Source organism: Teleopsis dalmanni, chromosome 1 (genome assembly GCF_002237135.1).
Source record: "Teleopsis dalmanni isolate 2A chromosome 1, ASM223713v2, whole genome shotgun sequence".
In the NCBI taxonomy this organism is placed as follows: domain Eukaryota; kingdom Metazoa; phylum Arthropoda; class Insecta; order Diptera; family Diopsidae; genus Teleopsis; species Teleopsis dalmanni.
The window spans coordinates 75,485,686-75,504,629 of NC_051846.1; the positions used below are offsets into that span (position 1 = coordinate 75,485,686).

The window sequence follows — 18,944 nt, forward strand, 5'->3', positions numbered from 1 at the left end:
TTTTAAAAAATTAATTAAAAACCACTGAAAGCCATCTTTTATAGTTATAATAATTAACTTGTAAAATTTCCTCGATGCAAATGGTGTTTGGAACATGTAATTTTTAACATTCGATTTGTAAACAAAAACATATGATTTCCTTAATTTGGTGCAGTATGAACACTTTCAAAATTAACTTAATTTCATTTTTACAAAATTAAGGAAATTTGGCTGCCTAGTATAAGGCAATTAAGTATAATAATTATTTTTATGGATTAATAATTATTGTTTATATTTTGCATCAGAGTCATGTTCTAAGTTATCTTTATTAATGATATATACATTTTACGTTGAAAAATTTCTATAGTTAATTTTTGTATATATATTGCGTAAAAATTAACTTAAATATTCCAAGAACGAATAAAATGCTTCATTAGTGTGAAAATAAAACTCAAATATATGCAATTTTGCATTCTTATCATATAAACAGAATTAAATCGGCAACATTGAATTTTATTGTGAAATATAAACATTTAAACATTTACCAAAAAAGACAGAAACAGAAGATCGAAAAACCAAATTAATGCAATAATACCATTTACAAATCTGTTAATTCGCTTTTGTAAACATCAAGCATTCCTCCTATATGTATTGTATTTTCACACAGTCGCAATACATACAAAAAAAATGTAAACTCAAAATAGGGGCAACATAAAACTGCCAAAAATTAACTGCACGCCATGTCCATGATCATTGTTAGTTCATTATGTACCAACAAAGAAAAAAATGCTAAAAAGTACTCTAGCAGCGCGTTATTAATACATAAAACAACAGTTAAACAGCGTCCCACTGCTAAATTTAGGCAATTTTAAAATGTAAATGGAGTAGAAGACGCGCGCAAACCTCAAAATTGGGTCTTAAACCAGTTTTTGTCGGAGTTGTCTTATGTTTACACTGAACGGAACGAAGTGGAAATACAGTTGAGAGTGAGAGTTTCGGTTTCTGTGACTAAAACGATTGGTTTAAAATTGTTGCCTAATAATTTTTTTTTGTGTATTTTTAATTTTTTTTTGTCTTGTTGCGTTCATGCAAACAACAAAAAATTGCTTGTTCATTTAATTCCGCAGTGACTTCTATACGATCCACTGACAAAATATTTCGTATGCAGTTTTTAGTTAAGAGGTTTTTTTTCAGCCTTCGAAAAGCAACAGAAAAACCAAATAAAATTTAACCTAAAACTTGCTTCAGCAACAAGTAAAGCATAAGCCATAAGCCCAGTTATTTTTAGTACATACATATATTTTTTTTACTTATTTTTTTTGCCTTCCACTTGGCAGTCATGGCAGCACCGAAAACTATAGTTTAGTAGTTTACCAAAATCAGTGTTGTTGTTTTGCTTGGAGGAATTAAGGAACTAAAATTTTAGTTGATCACTTCGGTTCGTCATTGGCTCGATTTAAAGCTCTGACAATTAAATTAAATATTCTGCACAATGCATTTATATTCAGTTTTCAAAGTTTGGCAACGTTGATTTAAGCATCCATTGTAAATGGTAAAAAACCCCAAAATTTAAGTTTTTATTTGTTTTCATGGAACGCATTATTTCAAAATAATTGCGTATGATTTTGAAATATTCAATACGTGCTGAATACGATTGAAGAGTATAGATTTTTTTCGCTTCAAAATAATTGAACGCATAAAAGACCACATTATTATCATTATTTGACTACATTACTATTTGTTTTAATTTGTGATTTAAGGAAAATTACGAATAATATTTTTTACTGGGATAATATACCAGGATTAACATAATCCAAATCGCCTATTGGTACCTATAATAATAAGAGATACCAGGATTGTATGAACCTATCAAAAGAAAAACTTAGAATCATCACAGGAATCCTAACAGGGCACTGTAAACTAAAATACCACCTTACAAGACTGTATATACATACGGATGCAAACTGTACATTCTGTGAAGAAAATGAGGTGTATGCATATACGGAATAGGCTCCTAAATATATTGGAAGAGGCAATAAACCTATTCTGTGAAGTAGGTTTTAAACTACATTTCAAACTTCATTACAATATTTAGAGAAGAGAGTTGAGATAAAGACTCTGAGTATCTAAAAGTGTAGTAATATCTAGGTCAGAGGAGATACAGGGGTTAGGGTAATTGCAAAAGCGTGGGGGATTATGGGTGGTCTATTAATAAAGAGTAGTTTTAGACTAATAGTTTAACTTTAAACATATTTAGTTAGCATCAATTTGAAAAGATTATTCTGTTGAATTTTGTTGTATTAAGTAAAAACGTATGAATATCTTATAATGTTATTAGAAGAATTATGTTATATTAGGACGCGAACATAATTAATTCTTCTTTTCGGGGAGCTGGTTACCGTAGTTAATTTGAGTATCAGTAAGTCCTTACTCTGAAAATAAAGTCAGCCCCAATTTAATTTTAAAGCCCCAATTAGATCAACACTGGTAAACAGTAAATATGTAATTCTCGGCTTATTGCTTATTCTGCAATATGTCTGTTAGTTTCGGAACTCAGTGAAAATAATTTTAATTCTTATTTATATAAAATATTTTAACAGTTGTATTTAGGTTTTGTTCTCTATTATTGTCTACCAATCATGTAACGGAAAAATTCAATCAGATGATATGCGTTCTTTAAAATATTTGCGTAGTTGTAATCAGTTCTAAATCTCTTTTAAGCATTAATAAAATATGTGTATAGATTTTAGATTATGATATTACCATTGAAATGTTAACGGTGTTTATTTTGAACTAATTGTACCTGAAACAAGCTTCTATACTCTACTCTAAGTGTGAACAAATGAAAATTTTATCACATACTCAACAAGGGATTTCAATCCTCTTTATATAATTTATAATACTGGATGTCGTTATGTGGTCCTCCAATATATGGAAATCAAAAATGAAAATAATTATACATATAATAATCATAAATTAAATAAAAATAATATTTATCCAATGGGCAGTATACTGAATAGATAATGTATAATAAGGTATCACGTGGTATAATGGTATACATAACATATAATAAATTATTCCGGAAAAATAAGAAAAAACTTATACATATGTACAATATATGTTTATTGAAAATACATTATTTATAATTGATTCCGGTTAAAGAAACTAACGTACTTATAAGGTTCAATAATGGAACTGCCCTCAATATATAGTACTCCGCCAATATTACAAAGTATTTAGTGTCAAACTGAAAATATATATAAATTTGTTTTTGAAATTCATTATAAAATCTTAACATATATTATCTTAATCTTAATATATGGTATATAATTAAACTAGTCAAAAAATAAATTGATAATTATTGATAAAAATATTTAAAATGTATGTATTATACATAAAATGTAAATTACGCATATGCAAATCTAAAATCTAATTATAAAAAAAAAATGTTTTTTTAATATTGACTTAATTAAAAAATTATATCCAAAAGTACCATTAAAACACAAAAATCATACAAGGAAACAAAGTAAAACGGTGTCATGAACAAACACAACAGCATCACGCTTAAAACATCAATCGCGCAGCAACAAGAAAGATAGTCACCAATACATAAAAGACCGACTAAGCCAACAAAAACAATATCATCGTCTTCAATGATATCGACTTCGACATCACATCGACATCGACATCGACAGCGAAATTCCCACTTAATTCGTCATAGTGTAACTTTAATTTGCAACAACAATACAACCATAAAAATGATTGCAACAACAACAACATCGACATCGCTTTCATAATATTTTTAAGCGAAACTTTAAAGTTTCACTTTCGCTTTCAGTTTAAGTTTGGCTTGCGTTTGCATTACGTTGCTTGCGTTTGGCTAAAATGATGAAGTTTTTCTTTTTAAGCGCATGAGGTAAAAATAGAGTCGGAGAAGCCAAAATAAATGAATAAAATGTAGTTGTATTTACATGAGCATACTCTAAATTTTCTCATACAGCAGTAAAGTGTTCATAAGCAAATAAAGCGCTTATAGATGTGTGTGTAAATATTTGGCTATGTGTGCTCTACATTAAGCTTTAGTCGCTGAGTGAGCAACATTTTATTCATGTTTTCGGCATATGCAACTGTGTGAGAATTAAGTAAAGTAAGCAAGAGAAAAAGCTTTGTAATATATGAACATATTGTAATTTAACTGTTTCCATAAACGAATACTATTGAAAGTAAAAATTCTGCTTGCATCGACTGCGCTGCAAGCATCAAACAAACTTCGTATTTTTGGCTACAAAAAAAAAATTTGATTCGTTTTGAACAGTAATACGCGAGTATACCGACGAGCCTCAAATATAGCGTGCGCCGCGCTGGGTGTAACGTCGTCTATATGTTTTCTTCGTATTATTCGTGAGTACCTATGGGGTATCCTAGCATTTACTTGCGTTTAGTCAATCGAGATTCGTGGTTGATGTTGGTCGTGTTTTCGGCAAATTAAGTAAAGTTTCAACAAATACAAAAAAAAAAACAATATATATATTAAATAATCATCCACAGGAAGCAATAATAAATTTATTTAATAAATTGTTTGTTAATAAAAAATTAAAAAAAATATTTCACCAAAAATAATTATTTCCGAAAATAAAAAAATTTCTTCATTTAATCAATACATAATAAAAGTATTTAAGCTGTAAACAAACTACCAAACAAAAAACGAATATAATCATTTATTAAAAAATTGTATGTGCTTTTACAATAACAGCCCAAGGATTATGTTCATTGTAAAAAGCTATACAATTCGTATAATATTATTAATTAAATTTGCCGAAAAACAAAAGTTACAATAAAAATTCTTTCAATCTACTCAAGTACCTACAAATCAACTTTCAAAACAGAAAACAGAATTTTGCAACCAAATTCGTAAACACAAAAAGGAATCAACCTACATTTTCAGCGCTGCATGCATTGCATTTTAATGTGTGGCGATTAAAGCAAACTTCAAATAGAAAAACATAAAAGTTTTTAAATATTTATATAATAAAATACAAAATAAAAAATTATATACATATAATACATTCTGTGCATTATGACCCAAGGGCCCTTCTAAATTAAAAAAAATTAGATTCATTAAAAATACAAAACAAAAAAAATTTAAAAGTGATCATAACGTAACTCAAGTGCTTCTTAAGTTTGTGCAAATTTATATTTCATATTTTAACGAAAAAAAAATATAAATATTATATATATTAAGATATATGCAAAAAAATTATATATAGAAATTAAAAGTTGAATAATAAAATTAAGCCCTTTTAATCTAATCACGCATTATTTTACTTCATACCTCAACTACCTTTACCGTGTTAATGTACCTGCCTTTTATGTAAAAATTAAAATAAATTCTATATTTTAATCATATCGTAAAATTTAAAAATAAATTAAATTAAATAAAAATAAAAAAAAATTAATTTGTAATAATATAAGATGTTTTACCAAATTCATATAAACTCACCAACGCCACCACCAGTTATAATAGAATTATTTAGAATTTCAAATTTTGGAAAAGTGTTTAATACAAATTAAAAAAGATCAATCCAAAAAGAAAAAAAACAAAAAAAAATAGTCACAGAAATCAATTATATAACTTTAAAATATAATCAATAATTTTTCGGGTGTGTATGTGTGCTTTGGCACGCGATCCGTCCATATCCTCCAATCAGTTGCAAATCTATTTAATCATAAAAACCTCTAAAGTCTCTCTCAGTGTTCCAAATCCGAAAAACAACAATCCGAAAATAACAGAAACCTTAAATAAAAGCACAAAATAAAAAAGTAAAGGAAACACAAAAAACAAAAAAATAAATTATCTTAAAATTTAATTGACTCATACGTTTTTATGTGGATAATTTAATTAAAATAACGAAAAAATAAAAACTATGTTATTAAAAATGGAACAGCAACAAGCGACAGAGTCGTTCATATCGTCGCTCAACATATCTCCATTTTCAATGCAATTAGAACAACAGCCGTCAAGTCCAGCCATAGGAGGTGGCAATAATCAAGGCCAAGGCAATGCAAATTATCCAAATAACGCTAATAATTCTGATAACGATACATCCGCACTTACCAACACTAATGCAGACTATGCAACATATACGTTGCAGTTAGTTAGTGGTGGTGGCGGTAGTGGTAATAGTAATCAGCAGCATCATCAACAGCAACAGCAGCAACATCACCAACATCAACATCATCCACAACAGCAGCAACAGCAACAACACTACCAACAACAGCAGCAGCAGCAGCAACAACAACAGCAACAGCAGCAGCAACAACAACAACAGCAACAAAATATTGCCAACAATTCAAACTTTTCATATTCGTACATTTATAATTTTGACTCACAGTACGTATTCCCGACAGGTTATCAGGATAATACTTCGTCGCATTCGCATCAAAGTGCCAATGGTGGTGGCGGTAATGCAGGTGGTGGTGGTGGCGCCAACACTTCTAATCAAGCAGTTGGTCTTTTGAATGGAAGTGTTGGCGGTAATGCCAATTCTGCAGGCGGCTATATGACTCTACTACCACCTGCAGTGGGAAACGCAAGTGGCCATCATCTTGGTGGTACTGCTGGCACAAGTGCCTCATCTGGTGTTAACAGCGATGGCAGTATTGATTTTAAGCATCTTTTCGAGGAATTATGTCCTGTATGTGGTGATAAAGTTAGTGGCTATCATTATGGTCTACTAACATGTGAATCGTGCAAAGGTTTCTTTAAACGTACGGTTCAGAATAAAAAAGTATATACATGCGTCGCTGAACGATCCTGTCACATCGATAAGACACAGCGAAAACGCTGTCCTTACTGCAGATTCCAAAAATGTCTCGAAGTTGGCATGAAATTAGAAGGTAAGTACAAACTCGTTTTTTTTATATTATATATATTTATGTAGGTTTTTGTTATCATTCATATATGCAGTTTAAATGTATATAATGTAATATATATAATATATAATAATATATATAATATATAATAATATATATAATATATAATAATATATAATAATATATAATAATATATATAATATAATATAATATACAATATAATAATATATAATATATGTATAATAATATATTGTAATAAATAGAATGTTGCATTTAGCAAAAAAATGATTCCTTAGGTTAGGAGTTAAAAAATTCTTATAGAATGTATAAATTAATAAAAAAAATTGGATTTTTGAACAATAGTGAATTTATACAACAAATTTTTTATTAGCTTTAATTAATTGAATTTTTTGGGTGACCACACGGCTATTAGGAGTACATGTTTTCAAATATCCATTATCAGTGGTGTTTTGAGAAATATTTGTTATATTTAATTATTCGTAAAAATAATTTTTAATATTTAAAATCCAACCATTTTCCATATTTCCATATAAAATGGAAAACTTCCACTATACAATCCAACTATTTCGTTTCATGAACCAAGATATTATCGTTTATATTTATGTTATTTAGTTAGGAAGCCCACTTTATAATAACATTCTTATAATATATATAATGTATATAAAAAATAAATACTATGTATGAGCTATCTGGCACGTCTGCTTGTAGTTGCTCGTTCTTTGGCATTCCAATTGTTTTTACTAGTGTTAGCTAGATGGCGTGTCTAGTCTATGTTAGTATAATAATTGTAATAAGTTTACAACCTTATAAACTCGAGAACAAAGTAATATCGGCTAATAGTAGTTACTCGAAGAAATCAATTAAAATTATTGACTACTAAAAATTCTCCCTAATAGGGGTATTCAGAAAATCAGTATTGCCTCTTAATTCATTTTCTTATTGCCTGCTTTCCTAAGAACGATTGAAATCTTTGAATTCAAAAATATGTATATACATACACCTTAGATTTTATTATAAATTTTCATACCAAATTAATACCACTAGACAAATAGGGTAATCGAATCCTCAATATCATTTACTAAAGTTATTAAAATACCGCTCTTTTAAAATAATTCTACTAAATATAAATTATTTCAATTACGAAGTAAACCCTTTCACTCCACAGTCAGTGTTGAATTTATTTCAAATATATAATTATACCATATCTTTCTCAATCTTAGTGCTTTTTTTTATTTCTAAATATTTCTGTTCTACTACTAACAGACGTGCATACATATATAATCCAAAGAATTTAGAACTTAAAGGTATAAAAAAGTTAATAATCAAATTGCTCTATTTAAACTACTTAGATCTCTATAAAAAAAATTTAATAATTTATTAAATAATTGCTAATTACAACTGTTAAAATTATATATTCTATGTAGTTTTGTTTTACTAAATAACTGTGTCAGTTTCAAGTTTTAATTTCAAGCTAAAATCTAGGTCAACTAGTTAGCAAGCAATACTGGTAATATAATTTACTTTAATTTAATAAAATAATCAAAGTTATTTGTAAAGAAATTTTCAATATTCTATAATTAAAGAATATATAAATTCTAAAATAAATAATAAAATGTTATAATAATTGCAATTTTTTAACAATAAGAATTACTTTAGATTTAATGGTCTAATGGTCTAAAAATTCTAAAATTAAGTATAAAGTTCTTGTTTTAACAAAATCACATAAATACCCTACATACTAATTAATTTGTCTCCATTAGTGTTAATAGCACTAAAATTGAAATGAGAACGAAGTGTCATGACTGAATGATTATTTACACATTAAAAACGAAAGTTAATATTGAAATTAAATCTATTATAAAAATTATTTAATTTATGATAATGTAATTTTACTTAGTTTGATATTTAAGTATAAAAAGTTAGTTTCAGTAGACATATTTTCATACATAATTATAAAATTGATTGATAAACAAAAATTCAAATTATATTTTGTAGTAATTATTATTATAAATAATAAAAGACTAAGATTTAGTACACTCAATGCTTATATGTTTCAATGTTTATATATATATATAGTAATAGTTTGTATGAGATTTTTATCGATTAAAATAATCACAACACAACACAAGCAAAAACACAAAACAAAAAATCAAATTTTTAACTTATAATAAGTTTAAATAGAAATTATTTTATAAATATTTATATTTATTTTATAATCTCACTAAATTTTTTCAAGTTTATAATATAGTTTTTTTCCCATTGAAATTGAATTTTTTTTAAATTTACAAAATGTCTTTTACCATTACCCTGCCATGCAGAAGAGCTTGCCAAGCACTCTATTCCCTAACATTCATTTCTGAAATATTGGTATCTCGCTTGCAGCAGACGAGCTGACAATCAAACAAAAATATCTGAGCATAGCTAAACAAACTTAGGCAGATCTCAAAATCGAACTGGTCTAAACTTTATAGCTGCTTCAACTATGGTGTTACCTGCTCGATAGTGGAGTATCAGTGCTGATGGGTCACCGCATACTAGGAAAACATATTATGAGATTGGGTCTACCCTATAATGACTTCTGTTGGAGTTCTGTCTCTGCAGACGAAGTTAAAACTAAAACTACTTTAACTTATTTGTCAGTGTCCAGCATTGGCTAGGAGATGCAATTTCTTTGTGGCTCCCTTTCATACTAATCCTGCAAAATTTGGGGCTTGGCCAAGTTTATAGCGAAGGAGAGTCGTGCCTTTCGGCGTTATTTATACACTGACCTATAGTCTGCATATTAATAACGCTAATCCGTGATACCACGGAACTCAAGTGGGCTTTAGGCACAACAAACAGTCCTGCCATCGTTAATAATTTTTAAACTTATTTCTTAACTATTTAATCGATTGATGGTTTTTTGTGTTAGTTTAAGTTAAGAAATTTTCGGTATAAAGTTTTAAAACAGCTTTTGTTTTAATATTAAAATAAATTGAATTGGATGAATAATTGTTGTAGCGTCTTTTCCATTATATATCTGTTATTTACTAAGTAATAAGATATATAAATCTTTGTATAATGTAAAAAGTAAACAGCATTTACTTAATTCTTAATTTTTTAATATAAATTTTTTATGATACTAATTGATTCTTTTATCTATTTTGACTCAATTTTTATAAAATTTCTGTTTATAAAAATACTTTGAAACTACTTCTGCTGTTTCACTGATTTATGGAGATAATACCATAAATAATAATTCTCTAATAATAGTGGAGAATACAATCGACTGCACAGTTTTTAACTATTGAACTATCATATTATATAAAAATTAAACTTAGAAAAATATAAAAAAAGAAATTATTAAAAATCATTTACTTAACTAATAATATTTCAATGAAATACATTTTAAAATATCAATAGCAAATTTTCCAGCTAAGTGCACTAAAAAGTAAGAATAAAAATAAAATAGAAAAATAGGTAAAAGTCAAATTTGGTTGGTGGTATTTGATCATCAAAAAAATAAAGAAAGTTTAAAAAATATAAAAAATATATCGGCACATAATTTCTGTAGAAATATTTTCTACATCACATACTATTTCTATAAACATAACATTACAATTGTAACGTTACAATTGCAATAAAAACTGCTAGAGGATAATGTAATAATTTCCGAAGAAAATAGACTCGGACTTTTCTCAGAATAAGTTGCACAAATTATTCACCTTTAATTAAACTCTATATAAACTGCTTCACAAGTCAACTTTACTATTTTTTTTTTTTTTGTTTTGAAAATATTCATTAAAGTCGTATAAAAAGCATTATGAATAATCGATAACTCATCGACAAAGGGTCCTGACAACAATTTAAGCACACATACATATACATTTGCAACAAAATAAAAAAGTATTGCTGTATTTGAGTTCGCACAAGCTTTGCTACTAATTTTGAGTTTTCTATATTTATTCTGGTTCATTTTTATTAAGTACAACATTGAATATGACAAAAACCCTGAAAATTAACAATATATGAATACTAAAAATCAAAAAAAAATATCTATATTGCAAAGAAACGAGATACAAAGTAAAAATCTGTTTAAAAAATATATTTCAAAATATTTAAAAAAGCAGCATAAAAAATGAAGAAATTGACGCAATAAGCAAACCAAAAAATTTACGAAAATACAAATTGTCTTAATCGTCATCCGACCTATCCCAAGACCCAAAATTTTAAGCTTTGTATGCCACTGTGTTTTAAATTCCTTTATTTTTATTTGTTTTGTTTATCGTGCGCAGAGTATGAGTATTTTGCTTTATTTTTTTTTATGTTTTTGTGTTTTTTGTAATGTAGCTCGTTTAATGTTGTGTGTGTGTATGCGAGCATTTGTATGCGTTACTGCTGCGTGCCTGTATTTTCAATCTTAAATGTAAGTAAACGTTCTGCGAGTGTTACTACTTACTATATGCCTATTGCAAATTTATGTTTCCTAAAACTAAGGCTTATATAATGATATAAATCCTATAAAAGTTTGTTAAAATATTGTTTTACATAATTTTTTTTATCATATTATGTAAAATATTATTAATATATTTTATACAACATACATATACTTATGTGTATAGACTACTCTTACCTTGTGGTAATTTTGTCTCAGTAATTATTTCTCGTTCACACGATCTCAATTAAGATTCACTTTTAAACTTACATTATAGCTGCTCTTAACATTGTTTTATAATATGTACATTTTAGTTTAATATGTTTTATTTTGCCTTTTCAATTAAAATTCTTTAAATAGGCCAACAGCTGGTTGAGTTTGGCTTCTGTTGCTCACATTTAGCCGTAATCGGTTGCAACGAACGAAACATAAATATAAGAAATTAAAAATAATGTGCACCTTCATGAGCGAATGTCGCCATGACGTGACGTCTCGTGCATTGCAAAACTTTACGTTGCCCGCTTCGTTTCATTCCGTCCGCACACATAAATACATCATCTTATGACAGTACAACAAAATGGTAGTGAAGTGCACACATACAGTTAACATGCACTACATATATACGTAATTAAAAATATGTATATCCATATGCTTTTTCGCTAAAAAAAAAAAAAACACAATAAACCCAGTCACAAAAACATACTTTTTGTTCAGTTTGGATTTTGTAGTTGACGGGTATATTGTGTTGTAATTTTAGTTTTTTTTTTGTTTTTTCTTATATTTCTGTTTGCCTCAAATGAAAATGAAAACGAGTAAATTGTTGTATGAAAGAGAATTTTCGTTCGTTGAGTTGTTGCTTATAGATTTATTTAATTTTTTTTTATGGTTTGATACATACATATGTGTATATGTAAATAGTTGATATATGTATTCACTTTGTAAAATGCTTGTATGTCGACTTTGATATTTGCATCTCGTTTCCGCCTTTGCGCACTTGGCCTATCATGCCATCTCTTGCGCTCATGACCTAGATTCTCTGTGAATGTGTGTAATCAATGCAACAGCACAGCTTTTTTTTTATTTTTTTTTTTTTGTTTTTATTTTGATATTGCTTTTTTTTTTTTACTTTTTTGCATTTTGATGTATATATACAAATATAAATATATAAAGTTTTTTTTTACATAATTTTCAAGTATTATTATTTTGTTTGGTTGCTCGTGGTTTTAACATGTTTATTCGTCAATCGGTTCTGTCATTTCGTTTCGCACACTCGTCAACTGACGAAACCACTATTATAATGACTATGACAACAATCGAATAAGTAAACCAAATGCTTGTGCTGTGATGGCTGTGCTGTGCTGTAATAGCGGCATTTTTGCCGATTGTTATGGGCTGTCAAAGACAAAAGTATGTAAAAATAATGTTTTTTTTGTTTCTTAAAATTATTTGCAATGCTTATATAATAGATAAGAAATGTACAAAATATATGATAACGAATCGTAACATACAGCATCAAAGTTAATTGGAATTGTACTTACATATATTTTAGTTTTTATAAAATTGAAAGAGAATTGGTGCATTCAATAAAAAAAAATGCATACAAAATTTATGTACAATTAGTGATGACACAATGTAGTTTAAATAAAAAAATTAAATTTATATATAAGTTTATAAATAAATATTTTATAAAAAAAAAATATTGCCTCTACAAACAGAAGAATATTGAAAATTAACAATTAAAAGTAAAAAAAATATATAATTTATTAATTCAATTATTCTACAAGTGGCTTATGATTTCGTTCTAATATAAACACAAGTGAATTTGTTAATAAAACTTTCACAGCAAAGTAACAAAACTTCAGAAAAATGTGCGGCTTTAGATCAGTTGGTTAAGGTGCGCTGACTCTGAGCTTCAAATTTGGCAGGACACGAGTTCAATCACTGACACTTGCAGTCTCAAAAAATTATTTACGAAGAATTAAATACAAGAACTATTTCCAAGATCATTGTTGATGGGTATTTGGTAATACTCGAAACAACTGTATGGTCAGCCAAAAATTCAATTAATTAAAATAATATAAAATGAAATTTTATTGTTGTAATTCACTACTGTTCGATAAAACTCTTCAAATTTAGTCTGTATATAATATAAAAAAAATGTATATAATATAAACATTTTATTATAAAATAATTTAATTTTTATATAAATACATACATACATCTTATTATTTTTCAAAAATTTGATTTTATATAAAAAGATTTTATTCTCGTATAAAAAGATGTATAAGAAAATAAAAGTTTATATAAAAAAATTACATTTTCTTTATTTATTTAATATATAAAATCCTATCTATCACACCAACAAATTCTGTGTTCAAAAAAGAAGGGGAGTGTCATTGCTAAAAACTGTCATTTAATTCAATCATTATGAAAAAGGTTTTCATTAGTTATATTTAGTTATTATTGAATTAAAATTGCATTTCATCTTTTTAAATATCAATTTTAAAACAAATAATTTTGCTTTTCTTGTAAAGCTAAATGTACAGATTAGAGGTTACGCGATTACAGACGTACCACACTACGTATGCGCATCACATGGATGGCAAATGCTTTGGTATATTATAAGAAGCAATAATGGTGTTGCACTTTTATAATTTGCTTCAATACTTATATTAAAATATATATATTTTAATTAATAAATAGTTATACAAGTTCTATAAAAATGAAATTAAAAGATCTTTTATTATCTTAATTATTTCGCAATAATTAAAATGCGTATTAAAAATTTTAATTACAGCAGTTAGTGAATAATGTCGATTATATGTACATATATGTAATACAAATTAGTCAAGTATATTCAAATAAGATAATATAAAATTTTTAATGCAGACATACATATGTATGTATTTATAAAGCTAGACATATGGGCTATTGAGTATATTAATAAATTGTAAAAACATGTCCATTTTTATTAGGAATTTTGATTTTTGAGAACTGATCTATGCTCTCGAGATAGAATTCTCTGATGTATAAAAAAAAGTTTTCGTTGTATAAAATGCTAAACATTGGTTAAATTTAATTTGAAATACAACTTTTCTTTTAACAATAAAGTTTAATTTTTGTCTTGATGTGCCGTTGAACTTTTTTTTTATAGATTATAGGAATTGAATTATGTCAATGTAATATACATTATTACTAATGTAAGTTAGTTGATTTTGGCTATTTTTAACTGACTTTCATAATAAAAATAGATTATAAAAATATTAATGTTAAGGAATAAGGTAATCTAGGCTTTAGTTTATCGAAGCTTCAATATTCTTCAGTCGGATAGTTTTATATTACAAATTTTATTATTTAACATGACAATTTCTATAATTTATTATTACAAATGTTATTATTTATCATTACAAATTTTATTATTTACTATTATAAATTTTATTATTTATTTTCTAAACAGGTTTTTTTGAACAGTAGTGAACTACAACAACAAAAATTTTATTTTTTATTATTTTAATTAATTGAATTTTGAAATTTTATTATTTATTTTCATAAATTCTATTATTTATTTTCATAAATTTTATTATTTATTTTCATAAATTTTATTACTTATTATTACAAAGTTGCTTAATACTTGCATAATTTTTTTGCATACCCAATTTACTGAATGCTAACCGCCTTCAATATATCTCAATAATTTAGGTTTAGGTTAATAAATTTTTTTTTTTTTATATTAGAATATAAGAATTTTGTGTCTTCAAAAAACTTTTACTTTTACGAATTAGTAGATAAATATTTTTACATTAGACCTTTTTTTCGAAAACCCTAGTTCTTTTGAATTGCTTAAAGAATAAGAGTCTACTTTATTACATCGTAATTGTGAATCATTTCTGAGTTAAAATTTAAGTTTAAATTTTTCCAGCTTTTCATATTGTGTCTCTAGAAATGTTCCGTTTTTAATTTCTTACCTTTCTTGCATACATCGTTACAAGAAATTTTTATCTTATATATGTAAGCTACTGGCATATTGTCGTTTCGAACGGTTTTTGACCTAAAATTTGAGTTTGTATTTCTGCTCGTTGTCGAAAATACCAAACAAAGAAAGATAAATAATTAGAAAGACCAACAGTTGGACAGACATCATAAATCGATCATCTTTGTAGTTCAGTAGTGTTTCCTATATTGCTACATGTAAAAAACATCCCAAAACAGGATCTATGAATTACTGTGTATTTTGAACTTCTTTACAAATTAGCACATAAAAATGTTTTCAGTATCTTTATGGAGAACATGTCCATTTTCAATTACGTTTTTAAAAATTGAAATAATTGGAGTTATCTGCCACAACACACCTTTAAAGAATGCTGCTAACCGCAGTTAAAACTGCACTTATACCCTTCTAAAATAACGATTGCCAAATTGTTAATTACTAAGCGTAGATTTTAACTAGAACACAAATTTTTGTAGAGGTTAAGCTCCATCTGGTACCCGTAAAGACCAATAGCTTTCATCTAACCAGATTAATTTAACCTAAGTAACTATTTGGGATCTTCTAATTCTTATATTAATTTCCCTCATCTAACCTATCAATGTCCCAACTATTTTCTTTACCACAATATATTAAGTGTAAACTGCCAAGTAGTTTTATAATCCCAAAAAGGTTCTTCACAGTTTACACTACATACAGTATGTTTGTTTTTATCTTATCGTTAATTTTTATAATAAATTAACTTAACATATTTTCATTATAATTAATGTAATAATGAAAAATAACGGAAGGAAGATGTTATAAATGTGTTTGTTTATTGGGTACAACACAAAATATTATAAAATTTCAGAAAGACAGAGTAGCTTTTCTTATTAATAACAGAGATTTTGTAATAATAAATTAAAATTTACTACTTAAACTGACAAAATGAGTTCGATGATTTTTTTAATAACTGTTGATTTACCAAAAAAAAATATATATCTCTTATTTTCTAATACATTCTATTTGCCCTTTACCGTACATTCTGTTTGCCCTGTGTATTGTACATTCTTGTTTTTTAAATGCAATGGACTGTATATTTATAAACATACTGAACTTTACCTTAAAATGTAATGAATATGTTCTAGAGTTTTTCACACAAGAGCTAGTATCTCGATCGTCATTTTTTTACACCTACATACTCAAAAGAAAACTTATCTTCGAACAACAAAGTTCATTCCAAGCATTCTCTTTAAATTTTAATAAAAAAATTAAAAGAACTTTTGCAGACAGGCAGATGCATAAAAAGATAAACATAAAGGAGAACATACGTAGATCGTTGTGTCTCGACAAACAAAAAAAAATATATTGACATTCTTGATGATATATTGTGCGTTGTCGCCTTTACTGTGTCACCGACACTATATTAAATTTATAAATAATATACATATATGTACGAAAACAAAACTAAAAAAAAAACAAACCATTAATTGACTATATTGTATTCATATACCTTCAACTGTGATCTTAATTTTATTCTAAAGCCATTATCCCTATTTTTTTAAGCAATAGCAGAACTATCTGATAGGGTGGTATTCACGTATATTTTTATTTACCAGAAAAAAAAAATAAATTTAAATTTCTTGAACTTTATGTATGGGTATATATATATAATTTATATATTACAATTTTGAACTTATGATTAATTTATAAAAAACAATACAACTGGCATCTTAACTTTTAATAATTAATTTTATATGTGTACTTTATAGTCATTTCTCGTTGACTTTCTTTTGAGCTTAAATACTATTAAGTTGATGATTGAAGAATAATCAATCAAAAACAAATTTTCTATTATGCCTAAAAGCTCTTAATGCTATCAACAGTATTTTCTTAAGAAAAATTGACTACATTAAACTATGCTTAATGATCTGCCTAAGCCTACGCTACTACCTTAATTAACTGAACCTATTTTATGAAACAAACTATCATTTCTATCCGGGAAAGAATGGGCCTTTCTTTATCATTTTACGTGACTGTTACAATTCAGAAGCAAAACTTTTGTACCACGTCATAAAACCATAATATTCTTGAAGTCATGTTACCATGCTCTATTAGAGCTACTATGCTATTACTTTTTTTATTTCTTAACTTTACATTGAGTGAATACAATATGATGTATCTACTAACTCAAAAATAAGTAGTTCGATTTGATTTAATATTTCAAAAAATAAACTATAAACTATAAAAGTTTATCCTAATGACAATAAAAAATAACCCACCTGCTGTTACACCAATATGTAATATAGCTACTTATATATTAATATGTACTTTAATATCAAATAAACAATACCTTGTTAAGAAGAATTTATTCATATATTTCTTTTTTATAGGTTATCATAATTAATAAATTCATTATTAATCATTAATCATTATTATAGTTAAACAAATGGAATTTGATAAATAGACCTTTTGGGTATAAACTTTAACCATTTAAATATAAATATAATATAAATTTTGTTAAGCTTGGTAAACGTCTATATATAACTATCATATTATAATAATGTATATAACCAGAAGAGGAGAGATGGCTTGAGTTGCTAAAGTCCCCTCTGTTGAAAACGAAATATTTTCTGTAAGTTCTACAACAATTATAGGTAGAATTCGATAAGTTAGATCAATATATTGAGAACTAAGCAGTTAGTGTTTTATCCACAATAATGCAACATCGAACGAAACCATAATGATTAATTTAACACAAAAAAACTATCATTCTAACTATTCACTGAAAATAATAATGAAAGGAAATCGTTTTGATAGTACCTTGGTCTTCCAATGGGTGATAATGAGTATGAAAAATGTTTCAAAACTTTCATCGAAAATTTCTAAGCTATGTGAACTTAAAAGCAAACAAAAAATTAATTTTTTTTTTTTATTAAAAGCAAACAAAAAATTAATTTTTTTTTTTTGAGACTAAATTCATCCGGGTTACTACGAGTATGAGACTATAAATAGAAAGCTGTTACAGAATAATTGATGTTAAGTTCCATGTTTTAAGAAAACTGTATAAAATGATATATTAAACAATATTTTGTTTAAAAATTATGTAGAGAAATGTTAAAAGTTGTAAAAATTTAGCACATCAGTTAATTGAATAAGTTTCATACGAAAGGTGTAAGTAAGAGTTATTAAATAATTTGATTACGCAGTAAGTACTACATCAGGATATAAAAAAAGTTTTGCGATAATTTTTCATGACGAAAATCATTGCAAACATGATAATTTGGTTAAGGCCGTGTGCGAGTTCGAATAAATTGAGGTAAAGAAAATTGAAATTTCCTAGGGATTATTTGCACTGCATTTATATGTAAATACTTGTTAATTTATTTATTAAACATCTTATAATATTTTTACATTGGCAAGAATTTTCACAATCTTATTTACCTAATTTTTATCTAATTTACCCTACTCGAAATTCTGGTAAATACCAACATTCGCTGCCATAACGACATAATTTACTAATTCCCTTAATTTACCATCAATTTACTCGAACTCGCACACGGCCTAAATGTGTAATATATATTATATATATGCGTGTATTTGGATTTGATTGCGATGATGTTATTTACAGTGTTTAAAAAAGAAAAACTGTGGGATTTATTATGAAACTCTTCTTTTGGTAAGCCCATTAAT

General features: G+C 26.7%; 1 protein-coding gene across 2 annotated transcripts in view; it reads left to right on the top strand.

The window, feature by feature from the left end:
- The window catches only part of LOC119672108 (nuclear hormone receptor FTZ-F1), a 65,289-nt gene that overhangs the window by 36,378 nt on the left and 9,967 nt on the right, over positions 1 to 18,944 (top strand). Inside the window, exon 3 of one of the 2 annotated variants that reach the window (XM_038083078.1) lies at positions 6,388 to 6,876. In XM_038083078.1, the coding sequence (XP_037939006.1) occupies positions 6,388 to 6,876 (489 nt within the window). Of the gene's footprint in view, positions 1 to 5,877; positions 6,877 to 18,944 lie in introns of those variants that run through there. The other variant, XM_038083085.1, reaches the window with a different exon arrangement.